This window comes from Arvicanthis niloticus, chromosome 2, assembly GCF_011762505.2.
Source record: "Arvicanthis niloticus isolate mArvNil1 chromosome 2, mArvNil1.pat.X, whole genome shotgun sequence".
NCBI classification, from domain to species: domain Eukaryota; kingdom Metazoa; phylum Chordata; class Mammalia; order Rodentia; family Muridae; genus Arvicanthis; species Arvicanthis niloticus.
Genome location: NC_047659.1, coordinates 89,969,436 through 89,984,032, shown reverse-complemented (window position 1 = coordinate 89,984,032; position 14,597 = coordinate 89,969,436). Strand labels below are relative to the sequence as shown.

At 50.0% G+C, this 14,597-nt stretch overlaps 1 protein-coding gene across 6 annotated transcripts in view; it reads right to left on the bottom strand.

Moving 5' to 3' along the window:
* Nucleotides 1-1,066: 1,066 nt before the first annotated feature.
* The window catches only part of Pak6 (p21 (RAC1) activated kinase 6), a 33,354-nt gene continuing 19,823 nt past the window's right edge, over nucleotides 1,067-14,597 (bottom strand). For 3 of the 6 annotated variants that reach the window (XM_034496578.2, XM_034496579.2, XM_034496580.2), the window contains 8 exons: nucleotides 8,777-8,985; nucleotides 7,317-7,973; nucleotides 4,196-4,693; nucleotides 3,925-4,058; nucleotides 3,502-3,628; nucleotides 3,281-3,406; nucleotides 2,572-2,706; nucleotides 1,241-1,551 (listed from right to left, as the gene is read on the bottom strand). In XM_034496578.2, coding sequence (XP_034352469.1) covers nucleotides 1,384-1,551; nucleotides 2,572-2,706; nucleotides 3,281-3,406; nucleotides 3,502-3,628; nucleotides 3,925-4,058; nucleotides 4,196-4,693; nucleotides 7,317-7,973; nucleotides 8,777-8,980 — 2,049 coding nt within the window. In that variant the 5' untranslated portion in view covers nucleotides 8,981-8,985 and the 3' untranslated portion in view covers nucleotides 1,241-1,383. Of the gene's footprint in view, nucleotides 1,552-1,720; nucleotides 1,839-2,571; nucleotides 2,707-3,280; nucleotides 3,407-3,501; nucleotides 3,629-3,924; nucleotides 4,059-4,195; nucleotides 4,694-7,316; nucleotides 7,974-8,776; nucleotides 8,986-14,597 lie in introns of all 6 variants that reach the window. The other 3 variants (XR_013108757.1, XR_013108756.1, XM_076929483.1) reach the window with 3 other exon arrangements.

Here is a 14,597-nt window from a genome sequence, read left to right as displayed (position 1 = left end):
GGAAGGAAGGGAGGACAAGGAGGCAGGTTAGTATCTGCAGGGCAGCCGGGGCAGCAGGCTCACACGAGGAGGTGCCCATCCCTTGGCATGAGGGATCTCCTCCCAGGAGGTGGTTCACCTTTCTGTCCCAGCCCAGGGTTCTGAAGAGGAGGGGTCCCTGATCTGGCTACTGAGAAGTTGCTGACAGGTAAAATAAAGTTTACTCCCTTACTATTCCTGCCTCAGTGTGGGAGAAGCTCAGAAACTTCGAGGGCCCCCAGCATGTGTTAGACTTGACATACACACACCCCATCACTGGGGTAATAACATGACACTTGAGAGGCAGAAAGCCAGGTCCAAGAAGCCGGTTCCTTCAGAGTGGAGCTTGGCAGAAAAGAGGTGGGCAGCTCTTCTGAGGCTCTCTGTGGGTAACTGGAAGGACCTGGGCCATTGGGGGAAGTTTACAAACACACACAGAGAGAGAGAGAGAGAGAGAGAGAGAGAGAGAGAGAGAGAGAGAGAGAGAGAGAGACACAGAGAGAGAGAGAGACAGAGAGATAGAAATGGAGGGAGAGAGAAACAGGGAGGGAGGGAAGGAGAGAGAGAAACAGAGAAAGAGAAACAGGGAGAGAAATGGAGGGAGAGAGAGGGAGAGAGAAACAGGGAGGGAGGGAAGGAGAGAGAGAGAGAGAGAGAGAGAGAGAGAGAGAGAGAGAGAGAATGAATATGTTCCCTATGTCCTGGAAAATGGAACCACATTTACTGCCAACCTCACTCTCTCTCAGAAGATTCCCCCTTGCTGCTCCCATGGCCTACACACAGGCGATTCACAGTTCTGTAGAGGCTTTCTAGGGAGAGGCAGTGCCAGGGAACAGACAGGAAACAGGTGCAAGTGGGGCTTCCAGAAGTCAGACCACAGGAGGAAGAAGAATTCAGGCAGTGAAATCCTTCCCCATGGCCCTCTGGGACTCCAGGGTTTGAAGCTTTAGCTGAGAATAGCAAGTGTCCATGTGAAGATGGAGCATGCACCCTCTTGGTGGCCCCGGGTCACTGTGGACACTGCCTTTAAAAATCTGCAGCAGCCTGTCAGCTTTGCTGGCTCGTGGCCAGGAGCACCACTCTCCATGTTTCTTAGAAACATCCCTGTGCAAATAACAAAGGGCCAAACCTGCAGAAGGGGTCACTATCATCCCAAAGGCAACTGGGACTCTGGGGAGTGAGACTGAGGGGGGCAGGTCCGGCCTGGCCCAGCGGGCAAAAGGGCAAGAGGGAAGGGGCGGAGCTTCACATTCAATCTTTGGAGAGAACACTGAGAGGACAAGGCAGGTTGGCCCTGCCAATGGAATGGCTGCCCAGTGTCCTTTGCCTGTGGGCACAGGTGGCAGGTGCACCCTGGGTGGGGGCTCAGCAGGTGGAGGTCTGCTTGCGGTAGAGCTGTATCAGAGGCACCAGACACTCAGGCAGCCCCGTCTGCAGCAGAAAGGGGTGATCCAGGAGTTCCTGGGCCGTGGCTCTCTCTTGGGGTTCCCGTACCAGCATCCGTTCCAGGAAGTCTCGCAGCACTGGAGAGACCTGTGGAACAGAGCGGTGAGGAGAAGCCATGGCTCACAGTCACCTCTCTGCGGCCTGACTGCTGGGGCCCCACTAACTCACACCTAATCTTCTCTGCTTTCTCACTTCCTGGTTCCTCCCAGGCTCACTGATTGTTGGATTATGAGGCAGGAGAAGGAGGCCAGTTCACCTGTTATGAGAGCAATGAATGGGACGAGGATGTCTGGAAGTCTGGGTGGCTGGGTTCCGTACACGACCCATTCCCCCTGCCTGCTTCTCGGGGCTCTTGGCATTCAGGCTCTGCAGCTCTGTGAAAGGGGCATGGAACTGGGATCAGCGATCCAGTTCCTGATCCACCAGGCTGCCTGGAGATGCTACAGAAGGCTGCCTCCCTGGGACAGTTAACTAACGGTTGCTCTTTGAGACCTGCTCATCGTAGGCTTCGAAGGGCAGTCTCCACGGACCAATCTGTCTTAGAACTTGTTAGAAATTGCGCTTCAATCCTCTGGGACATTTTTAGTTTTGGCCACTAGGTGGCAGTACCATTTAACTGTCCGGTGCCAACCTGGCAGCAGGGGGATGGATTTGGCAGGAGAGAGTCATTATAGTAAGTATATATACTGGCTCTAAGGCACAAACAGTGGCTCAGCTATGGTCAGGATGTGCCACACAGGAGGACAAGTCTATTTGTGAGATGTCACTGTGTTGGTACGGGGCCCCAGACAAGTAGGATTGAAGGGTTTGTACTTTGTACCCCTCCTTGGGAGACAGCTAGAGCTCCTTATAAAGTATACGTGGGTTCCTGTCAAGAGCCTGCTGAGGAGTGGCTTTCCTGCTGCAGCTGCAGGTGGAAATTTGTTGGTGTGAACCTGGGAGTTAGTACATACATGTGACTTTGCATCCAGTTCAGGTTTTATGTGGAAAAAGACTGAAAGCATATATATACCCTTCTGATTCCATGGTGCCACATCCCCGTCCTCCTGTGTCAGGAGTAATGGGCTAGAAGGTATGAGGTTGGGGAGTAGTTAACACAGTACTGACCTTGTAAGAGTTTTTTAGCTTGGGTGGGGGGCTGTCCCGGAGTCTCTTCATGGCTTGTACTGGGGAGTCGCTGAAGTAAGGGGGTTCTCCATCCACCATCTCAATCACCATGATGCCCAGAGACCAGATATCCACCTGCAGGAGAATAGCCCTGACTCTACTGCTGGGGTCTGGCTCTTGGTGGCAGTGTGTTGGATGATCTTGTCTCTTTTCCAGTGTCTTAGTGAGGCTGCCTCTCCCCCACCCCCAACCCTCGGTCAGATGCTCTATACTCAGCCCTTTTTTGTATGAGTGACCAGTGACCATAGAGACCACCCCTCATGGAGAACACTGGCCATAAGCAACTGTTCCCTTGAGCTAAAGAGAGAAGTGTGTGGAAGGGCCTGCTCCATAGTGAAGTCCAGGTGAGAGTAATTCCATCAAAAAGGGGAGGTAGGTCTGAGTATAGTGGTGCAGGCCTTTAATCCCAGCATTTAGAAGGCAGGGGCAGGCATATTTCTGTGAGTTTAAGGCCAGTCTGATCTACATAGAGTCCCAGGAAATCCAGGACATAGAGAGATCCTGTCTCAAAAAGGAGGCAGGGGACAGGTACTGATTAAGTGGGGACCTCAGAACTGGGGTAATTAGTGGTGGAAATACTTAACATGGGCAAGACAGAGGAGCTACATGGTCCTAAGCCTGGAAGGCTGGGTGTGGAGGGGATAGTTACCTCAGTAGCGTACAAGGATCTGGAGATCACTTCAGGAGCCATCCAGTATGGAGTTCCTACAAGGGACTTTCTCTTGGGGACATCTTTGCTGATCTGAGCACAGAACCCAAAGTCTGAGAGCTTCACCTGGAGTTGAAAAGGAAGTAGGTAGAGACCAGGAAAAGAAGTGGCGCCAGAGAGGATGGGGCAGGCAGCTGAGCCATGGATAAGGGAGGACCTACCCTGCCATCAAGGGTCAGCAGGATGGAATCACTCTTGATGTCCCGGTGGATGACGCCCTGGGCGTGCAGGTAAGCCAGGGCCTGGAGCACGGCTTCACACACAGTGGCAATCTGCTCCTCATTCAGTCTGGACAGGGAAGACAAGTCACCACGGGAGATCCATGTGGTCAGGGTGGCTGGGCTGGGTAGAGAGGAGTCCCTGGCAAAGGGACCCACAACTCCCAGACAGGTAGCATACTCAGCAGGCTGTAACCCTGGAGTTCACTCTTCCTTGCCCATTTTTCTAAGATCATGGAGTGTCAGGTACCCCCCAAATAGGCAGGAGTCTAAGATGATTAGTCCTATTGGCCAGAGGCAACTGATCTCCATGTCAAAGCAGTGGTGGGGTGGTCTCCCCTCAGCCCAGCCCTTTCAACTGCCCACCTGACTTGGGAGATGATGTCTGTGAGGGCCCCGCCCTGCAGGAACTCCATCAACACCCACAGCTCCTCTCCTACCAGGTAACTCTTGTACATCTCCACCACATTGAGGTGCTGGTAGTCACGCATGATCACCACCTAAGGGCAGAGAGAGGCCTGAGTACCCGGCACAGCATCCTGCGGTCAGACCACCGTCCCCCCACCCCCTGCCATGTCAGTCCCAGGCTGAGCCTCATTGAACAGTTTTACTGCCCTGCTGGCATCCAGGTCCCCACCTCATTAAAGAGCAGCTCCCTGCGTTGCTGCTTTCTGAGGTCCATCATCTTGACTGCTACCTGGCGACCTGAGTGCTTCTCCCGGGCCAGACACACAATGCCCGTGGAGCCCTCCCCAATCTTCACATAGCTGTCCAGCAGCAGCCGAGGGTCACCCTGGTCCACCACCATCCTGAGCGCAGCCTTGAACTGTTCATGTGTCACAATGCCTGTGTCTTCACCACCCAGGGCGCCCTTGGCCACTGTGGGGTCCTGGGGCAGGTATAGATTGCTGGTGCTGATCTGAGCATGCCGGGTGCGGGGGGAGCCTGCTGGAGAAGACCGGCCTGGAAGAGGACCGGTGGCTGGGGCTGTGCGGAGGGACTTCTGGGGGCTGCTGGTATCCGAGGTGGTCAGAGGACTGAAGGTCCCCATGGGCTGATCTGATGGCAAGGACTGGGCCTTGGCTACCAGGTTTGAAGAGGAATCTTTTCGTGGTGGTCGGAAAGCAGAATTGAGCTGTGAAGACAAGGAAAGAGATAATATTGGGTGTGCCAGGGAATGTTTGAGACAAACTTCCTGAGGTGGGGTTGGCTGCTGTGGCCTGAAGCCTAGCAGGGTCACCCAGGACTTCAGATTAAACTGAGGAAGCAAGCAATGAAGCAGAACCTGACCAGGGCAGCAGATGTGTCCCCTAAACCCCAAGCTCCCAGGTGACAGGCTCAGGAGCATCTCTTTACACCTACTGTACTGCTCCAGGGAAGACAAAGACAGTAAGTCCCCTGGGTGTCCTCCAGCTGAGTATTTCTTCCTGGGCAACTGACAAGCAGACCTCAGGGAGACAGATTTCTCCGAGAAGCTAGGTCAGAGGCTTCTGGTGTGAGCGGAGGAGGCCCTGGGTAGGGGACACTGGGTAGCTGTGACTGCCTCCCAGAACCAAGACAAGAAAGAAGCCATGACTGCCCTGTGGCAGCGCTCTTGTGAGGCTGTGTATTTAGGAGGTTGGGCTCTTGGCTAAAGAACCCTTGGAGAAGGAAGTGGGGAGCTAGCCTTAGCAGGGGGTGAGGCAGAGGAAAGACAGTCCATCCCTGAAAGCTGGTGAAGCTCCTCTCCTGTCTGAACCTTCCTGCCAGCACTGTAGCAAAAGGGGACCACCCCTCACTATCCTTCAGGAATCAGGTACATGAAAAGGGACCTTCTAGGGGCTACACAGAAGGCTGCCTAGGGTTCCCCTAATCTACCCCAGAGGCAGATGTCTGCACTCACTAGGTTTTGCATACAGCACTGAACTCACTCAAGGCAATCTCCTGGAGCTACCACTTTAGGATTGCTCAGGTGCCCCAAATCTTGGTTCTGCCAAAGGCTTGCCAGCTCTATGATCCCATTCCCAGGCTTTGGGGACTCACTCCAAGCACGACCAGGGCCTTGCTGGGAGTCTGCGGGTATACAGGGACGCTTAAAGGAGATTCAGCCATGCCTTGAAGAGCCCCAGCTAGAGAGCATTTATCTGGAAAGTCTGCTTTGGAAGAAACTACTCCCCTGAATTTGGAACCATGATGTCTCTGGGCCCATAACAACTGTCAACTGCGACCACTGTGGGAGTGCCCTGGTGTACAAAATGGCCCATGAGGGTTCTCATCCAGTGTCATCCATGGGGATGGACAGTGGTGACTGGCAGTTCAAACAAATGTCAGGGCCCCGGCTTGGGTTAGCACCTCCCTTTAGACCCCTGCAGCTCACCCAAGCAGACACAGGGATCAAGTGACCCTCATCTCCCTAGTGCTACGCTTTGTCCTATCACACCTTAGCTTATTGGGATGTCTCCCAAGTCACAGCCTTCCAGAGACCCCTAACCTCACAGATATGTGAGGGACAGGAATGTATAAAGGCAAAAGGCCTCCTCAGCGGCTCAGCTGGACGTGACCTGGAGCATTAGTAGGCTCAGGTCATTCCCCAGCTCAGGCTAGACCACAGTCATACCACCATCACCACAGCAAAGGATCCAGCTTGTTCTCAATGCCCTCCCTGTTTGAAGAGAGGCCCCAGCACTGTCAGCAGCTGTTTCTTAGGCTTAGCTTAAAACCCTCAGACTCATCCTGTCATTCAGGGGCTAGATGGTAACTATCCACCATGATTGCAAAGCTTTGTAGACTAGATCCAGGAGCCTGGAAGGCCTGAGACGGGATGACAACTCTCAGAGAGGACCTTCCCTGCTCACTCCTGTGATTCACTGGAGACCCTAGTGTTAGGTCACTCTGAGTAGGTCATCACCTGCCAAATGGGAAAAGGTGATCCTGTCACTGCAGATAGGATGGGCAGGCAGGCAATGAGGGAAACCTGCCTGCCAAGAAATGCCACCAAGAATCCCTCCCCTCTTTGTCTACCATCCTGCTAAGAAGCCCTCTTTATCCTGCTACTCCAAGTTCTGGTACAAAGTTCTATTAATTCTCACACACACTCTCTGGAAAGTTGTACCCCTCCAGGGACATTAAAGAATTAAGCACATACTACTACAGAAATGAGAACTGAGGCCTGATTCTTCTTTGACCCTTTGGTCGTCTTATGACACATTGCAGAAGAAATAACTACGGAGAGAAAAGGAAAAAGAGGAAGAGGAGGTGGTCACTGTAGGTATCAAGCAATACCCAGAATCCCCTGCAGGTCTCAGGGCAGCAGGGGCTTCAGAACTGTGCCCAAAGAGGGAGGCAGAGAGGCCCTGCCCTCTCCAGGTAAGGGCACACATCCCTACTTGGGCCTTGAGGTTCTGTCCTGAGATTTTGGTTATAGATGCTTTTAAAGGAGGGTCTGCCTCTCAGTGTGGACTGCCAGGCTTCAGAGAACAGCAATGTCAGCCACAGTGGTCTCTTCTCTCTACCTGAACTGACTTGTCTTACAGCCTGTGATTCACACATGCTAAGCCTTTGGAAGACATGGATTCAAATGGTGAATTCAGGCTATAGCCATTAGCCAAGGCCACTCTGGTCGGCCATTTTGATTTCTCACATTCCTATCTTTATCCAGTGAGTGGGGAGTGCCCCACTAGGCTTGGCATCTCTAATAATTATTGACCTATGGATGTCTGCTAGGTGTACTTCCTTGTCCTCTTTAGAGTAACCCCAGGAGGAAGCCCCAGGTCATATACCTTGTTCTGTGGCAGAGGGACCGGCTTGCTGCTGCTTGCAGAGCCTGTGGCAGGAGTGGGCACGAACATGCTTCGGAAGAGCCGGTGCTTGAGGCTGCTTTCCTGGTTCTTAGGGCTAGGACTACCTTCTCCACCTGGCCTGCCAATAGCTGAGCCCACCAGGCAGGATTGTGGCCTGGCCTCTTCGGAGCTATGCTTGGCAACCTTCACCCCACGCCTCCCTGTGGCCATAGGGGGTGAGGTACCAGGTGGGGAACTCTGCAGGCAGGCACCCAGCTGCTGCAGGCAGCGCTGTGACGCACCCTGGAACTCAGCAGGGCCCAACGACTGTGCCTTGGCAGCCATCCCATTAGGCAGGGCCTGTGGGCTCTGTGGTTCCGGCCATGGCATCTGCCTGTGACCTGCTGGTGTGCCCCCATTGCAGCTGAGGTAGAGGCCATGGGGATCAGTGCGCTCAGACTGAGGACTTTGGAGGTACATATCTGGGTCAGCAGCCCACTGATCATCTCCTAGCAGCCCCAGGGACTGTGCCCGCCGCCGGCTGGTGGGGCTGCGTCCACGCAGGGTATTGGAGCTGATAACCGACAACTTCTGAATGTCGTTGAGCAGCCCCGAGATGTAGCCCTCCATGGGCACAGAGCTGCCCCGTACCACCGTCTATGGAGGAAGACAAAAGAGTATGGAGAAACAGCCCCTTAATGGCAGGCAGTGCCTCAGAGCCTCCCAGGGGCCCCTGGGGAGTACTGCTACCCCCACACCTCTGCTAAGCTATTATTATCATCCATTTATCAGGGTTTAGATATTCGCCTGTGCTCACAATGGGTCAGACCCATGCTGTGCCATCTATAAGGATGCGGGGAGAAAACCCTGGTCAGCAGGGCAAGTGGGTAGACAGCCACAGAGTTAGGGTCCAACATGAAAAGTGGCCAGCTGTACCTAGGGAGCTGGTGAACTCAGGAGAGGCACTTCAGGCTCTAGATCTTCCGGTGGTCCTCCGAGAGACCTCCCCCACCCCCATACACTATGACAAGTCTCCTGACCTCAACTCCCAACCAACTCTTAAATCTCCTCATGTGACCCCTGGTCTGTGACAGCTGCAACTCCTCTGGGGCTACCGGTCTAAAAGATGAGACATTCTTAAGATTGTTATTAATTAAAATTCAAATTAATTAATTTTGGTAGTTTGGGGAGTATTTTCTCAAGACAGGGCCTCACCCTGTAGCCAAGACTAGCCCACCAACTCCTAGCAATATGACTGCCTCAGCCTGTCAGGCACTGGGCTTATAATTGAGAACCCTCACACCCGGCTTAAAATTCTCTCCAGATAGGAAGGCTGATTAGCAGAGAACTGAAGACAGGAGACTTGCTTCTGATATGCAAGTGGCCCTTCCTGGTGTTTCACAGACAGCTTCCTGTGGAGTGAGAGAGACTGAACTTGGCTATAAGTCTGTCCCCCTTACCTTCATGGGCTGCAACTGCACCCGTGTGATTCGAGAAGGATCCACCACAGGCTTGGGCCGCCTCAGAGTATCCAGGATGTTTTGCCATTGTGGGGGCAGGCCCACGAACTTGCCTTCCTTGGGGTCAAAGGAGGTATGGACACGGTGCTGGAAGTTCTGTGGGGCTGATATCTCAGGACGTTTCTTCTTCTTCTTACGGAACATAGTGCCTGCAAGAGAAGGATTAGCTGAGCTGGTCCCAGAGACCCACGGGTGGCTCAGTGGGCACTGGGTATCAGGCTCAGGCCTGTGTGTCCCTCTTATCATAACTAACTACTCTGTCCCTGGGACTTCTCTCACTCTCTTTTGGACTTCCTCCGGAAAATGGCTGGCTCCCAGCAGAGCAGTTGTAGAAACAACAAAGGTGCCATAATAAATACATAAATAAATAAATAAATAAATAAATAAATAAACAAACAAACAAACAGACAACATAGACTACAGGTAAGGAAAAGAGGTGTCCACCTTATTGCTTGTGACAAGCTGCCCGCCAAGGAGTGCTTTTATAAAACTTAAAGCCCATTGAAAGTATCAATCCACACTGAAGAATTACAAAATGGAAGGAAGACCAGCAGACTTGTTTTTTTTGAAGCTGGTATGATCTTGTCTCTTCAGCCAAATAAGAATTCAAGCAAAGGAAAGTCTGAACAAATCTCACTTAAGAACATACACTTGAGCTGGGCATGGTGTTATATGGCTGTTATCCCAGCTCTTTGGAAGTTGTGGCAGGGGGATTGCTATGAGTTTGAGGCTAGCTTGAACTACATTACAAGACCATGTTTAAAATTGTGACACCCCTCCCCCCACAAATGACCATAGATGTGAAAGGCCTAAATGAAACTAGCAAACTGAATCAAATGATTTGTCAAAAATTTCATCCCAGTCAACTCTTGTTTATTGCTGACTGACTAACAAAAAACCTGTTAAAGCAACGCACATTAGCAAACCGCCAAACAGACAATTTGCAGCCCTGATGCTCAGGCTGAGTGGGTATCATGCAACTTGGCAACACTAAAGGGTCTTCCTCTTGAACATGTGCTTTGCCTTAACTCTGAAAAGGACTGAGCCAAAAGGTCAGCTTTGGGTAGGGCCAGGGCAGCTACCTTACAGGTCAAGTTCTCCACAAAAAGGCAGAGAGCCCCACTTAGCCACATTCTGTAGATTTTAATCTTATCCTAGGATACTTCACAAAATGTCTCTTGTGGTCAAGCCTGCACCTGTCACCTTGTTGATCTGGAGTTAGCACGAGGCTTTACTGAACTCCATCAATGGGAACGGTGTAGTCTTGGAAAGGGTACTGTAACTAAATCTGAGAGCGGGGAATGGTAACTTGGAGGGTAGAGGGGCTTCCAAAGGCTTGTCCTGGTTACTGTTAGGGAGAACCAGGCTTGAGTAAGCATACTGCTAAACTACACTTGAGTGCCTTTGAACATTTCAGAAATGGAATGAATCAATGTGTCTGACTCTGAATAGGGTGTTACTGTATTTCCCAGAGGGTTATCCCTCTGCCTCTGTCTCTGGAGTAACTGGGACTCCAAATGCACTGCTTTATAGGGTTTACACTCTTTCTCCTTGTGAAGGTTTGGATTACTCTTCCAGTTAAAGAGTTGCCATGGAGGGCCATTGCCATCTCCAACTGCTCTCGTTCCAGAGAATTTTCCCCATCCCTTTGGCAGGTTCTGGAGAGGATGCAGGCAATAGTTCCACCAAAAAAAGGTGGAAGGATCACCACTTCCTCACCAGGAACTTGCCATATGTAAGGCAGTGGAGTCCATGGCACCCCGCTTAGAAGATCAGCAGAGTCTAACATTCCCTAAGGGCAGAGCAGTGGTTCCAGAACCCCTGTGGACTGAAGACTTTACACTGAAGTGCATCACTGAGCTGTAGAGAGGCTCTACCCTAAATAGGAGTGACTTGGAACAGTTACCCAAGCAACTTGAGCCTCTGTGCTCCTTACCTATCTGTCTAGTGGTGTTTGTGGAAGACAGTTCACAAGTTTAGGGAGGGCAAGCAACGGATTCCCAACGGATGCTGGCCATCTCTCGAGTTGTGTTCTCTCTTGCCTTGTGCCTACGCTTGGGGTCTTCAGACACTGACACTTGGTTAGGTTTGGGTCTGGGAGTGATGCCAAAGTTCTCTCCTCTCTCATTTACTTCTCAAGGGGTCGTGACTAAAACTCTAGGTTCCAGGACCCAGACATTATACTTCACATCTCCACTATGCAGCCTCTTTGTACTGCTTAGGCCTCTGCCTCCTGCTTCAGTCAGCAGGGCCAATCTCCACATCCTCTCAGACAGACCCTCTCCCTGGATTGTTAGCAGACACTATGGGCTAGTTTTATGTCAACCTGACATAAGCTAGAGTTATCTGAAAGGAGGAAGCTCATTGAGAAAGTGCTTCCTCTATAAGATATGGCTGTACGGTATTTTCTTAATGGTTGACAGTACCATTCCTGGGCTGGTGGTCCTGGGTTCTATAAGAGAGCAAGCTGAGTTTGCAATGAGGAGTAAGTCAGTAAGTGGCACTCTTCCATTGCCTCTGCATCAGCTTCTGCCCTGGCTTCCCTCAGTGATAGACTGTTAGCTGGAACTGAATTAACCCTTTCTTCCCCAGCTTGCTTTTGGTTACATTGTTTCACCACAGCAATAGAAACCTTAAGACACAGATCCACTTGCTTTCTCTGTAGCTGGGAAATCTTCTAGAGGTGCAAATACATCCAGATCCACAAAGGAACTTCCTGAGGCCTTCCTCCAAGAGCCCTGATTTCTTCAACTCCTCCATGTGCACCAGGAGATGAGCTCTTTGCTCTTGCACAGGGATTCCCAGGGAGGGACGGCATCAGCATCAAGAGATCAGTGACTCCGATACCTTCCTTCCAGAGTTCACCCTAACAGCCACCCCTTCACAAGATCTCCCCAGAGGCAGCAGAGAGATCTGAGGAGAAAGACCACCAGCCAAGGGATTACAGAGGTTAGAGGCTAACAGAAGTAGTCAATGGAGCTTTGGGTAGGAGGAGATGAGATCGAGATTTGAAAAACTGGCCAACTATTTAAACAATGGGAAATCTGTGATTTAAAGGACGGCCACTCAGACTCATCCAAAACACCGTCAGGCCAGCTGTACTTGGAACAGCATACTTGTGAAAGTGGAAAATTTAGAAGAACCTGCAACAACCAAATTAATTTAGAAAGTTCTCAATTCAAGGTCAACATAAGTAAAAGTTAATTGAATTTCAATATAAAATGAAATAAAGCTGTGCATAGTAGCTCACACCTGTAATACCAGACAGGAGGATCAGGAATTCAAGGCCAGCATGCATTGAGACCAGCCTGGGCTAAAGAGCTGTCTTAGAGAGGGAGGAGGAGGAGGAAGAAGAAGAGGAGGAGGAAGAAGAGGAGGAAGAAGAGGAGGAGGAGGAGGAAGAGGAGGAGAAAGAGGAGGAGGAGGAGGAAGAAGAAGAGGAGGAAGAGGAAGGAGAAGAGGAGGAAGAGGAAGAGGAAGAAGAAGAGGAGGAAGAGGAAGGAGAAGAGGAGGAGGAGGAGGAAGAGGAAGAGGACTGGAGAGATGGCTCAGTGGTTAAGAGTAATTACTGCTCTTACAGAAGACCTGGGTTTGGTTCCCAGCATCCACATGGCAGCTCACAGCTGCCTGGAACTACAGTTCCAGTAGATCTGACACCCTCTTCTGACCTCTGCAGGCTGATATACAAAGCACACATATATACATGCAAAATAAAATAAAGATAAACCTTAAAAGAGAGAAATGAAATTACATTATTTATCGTCTAACATTAAAAATAGCAAACACCTCAGAATAAATTTCTTCATATTGAAAGCCATAAAACAGTATTAGCAATATTAAAGAATGTTCGTCTGCTGAGGAGTTCACACTGTGAAGATGTCAGTTACTCCCAAGTCAACCTACAGACTTATTTCAGGCTCAGCATATTTCTTGTGGCAGAAACTGACACACTGATTCTAAAATGTGCAGGGAAACAGAGAACCAGGAATAGCTGCAGCAATCTGAGAGAACAAAGTTGGAGGACTATACTAAATATACATCGAGGTTTACCATAAAGCTAGCGTAATTAATATGCTGTAGAAACAGCACAAGGGCTGACAAACAGAGCAACGGGACAGAAGCAAGAATCCAGAAATAGACCCACTCAGATGAGGTCATTTGGTTTATGGCAAAGGTGACATTGCAATATGGTAGGAATAGATGATCTTTTCTGTAGCTGAATGTAGCTGAAGCAATTAGATATCCATGGGTGTGGGGGGGGGGGGGGAGGAGGAGAATGAACCCAGAGAAATGAGCTCTTAGCATACCCTCAAATTAACTAAAGACAAATCAAAACCCATGTGTGAAAGGGAAAATCATAACGCTGGTGGCAGGTGTGTGTGTGTGTGTGTGTGTGTGTGTGTGTGTGTGTGTATACACAGTATGGCTGCCCCTTCTCATTCCCCCAATATGTGATGACTATATTGGGCCCAAGTCGGATGGTTTCTTCTGGAATTGCTGACATGCTGGGTTCCACACTTGTTTGTGTTCATGGATCCCAGAGGCAAATTAAAACACCAAGAGTTTCTTAGTCTGAACAGGAATAGGGAATCATTACTTAAAGTTTCACCTCTTCCATTTGTCAGTGCAGTAGGAAGGAAATACATGACAAGAATCGCTAAGTCTAACTGGTGGGGCAACGGGGATTTCCTCCCATGCCACCTACCTATTCTTCTAAGGAAAGCAGCCTGTTTTTTAGATAGGGTTTATACAACATTTGTAGCTTTTCTCTGCATACTTTGTCTTTGTGTCTTTTACCTTTCTTCACTGATTTTTTTTTATTTCTTTATTTTATATAAATAATGAGTACACTGTCACTGTTCTCAGACACACCAGAAGAGGACCTTGGATCCCATTGCAGATGGTTGTGAGCCACCATGTGGTTGCTGGGAATTGAACTCAGGACCTCTGGAAGAGCAGTCAGTGCTCTTAACCACTGAGCCATCTCTCCAGCTCCCCTTCTCCACTCTTGTTCTACTTTTTCAACTCCCTCATATTAGATAAGAGAGGAAAAAGAGGATAGAGAGGGAGATCCCTGAATAAAGTCAGGGGTCAGAAAGGGGGTGATGTAATCGATAGATTACTTCCTGCTGATCAGGGGCATGGAATTCCTTGGGGCAAGTTTGATCTTTGCTGTCAGGATATCTAATTTCTTCTTGTTGTAGTTTCTTCTTTGTACACAACTACTTAACAAATCACAACCACTAACAATCAGCAAAAGCCCCCCAACACCCCACTTATTGGCCCTAGCATTTATATACCCTTGAGAAGTTCCCAGAATTCCAAATGCTACATAATCACAGAAACTATCTGCCACCGGCAAGATCACACCCCTGCTAGAGCACAAGGCAAATCACAGTCAGCTGCTGTGGACAGTCTGAAGCAGCCCCATAACCCACACCTGGCATTAAAACAAAAACATATTCTTATAATATTTCTGTGTTTTTTAAATAAACCAAAATTCCAAAATTGTCATTACAGATGTAGCCCTTCTATTGATCCTTCTGCTTCATACTCCCAAGTGCTGGAATTACACCCAGATAGCAATTTTCTGAATCTATTTTGTAACAGTTTGTTTTATTTTTACATATGTGCATGTGTCTGTACCTGTGTGTAGGTATGTGCATGTGAGTGCAGGTGTCCACAGAGGCCAGAAGTGGGTGTAGGACCCTTTGGAAGTGGAGTTACAGGCAGCTGTGTGTCACTGGACTGACCTGGGTGC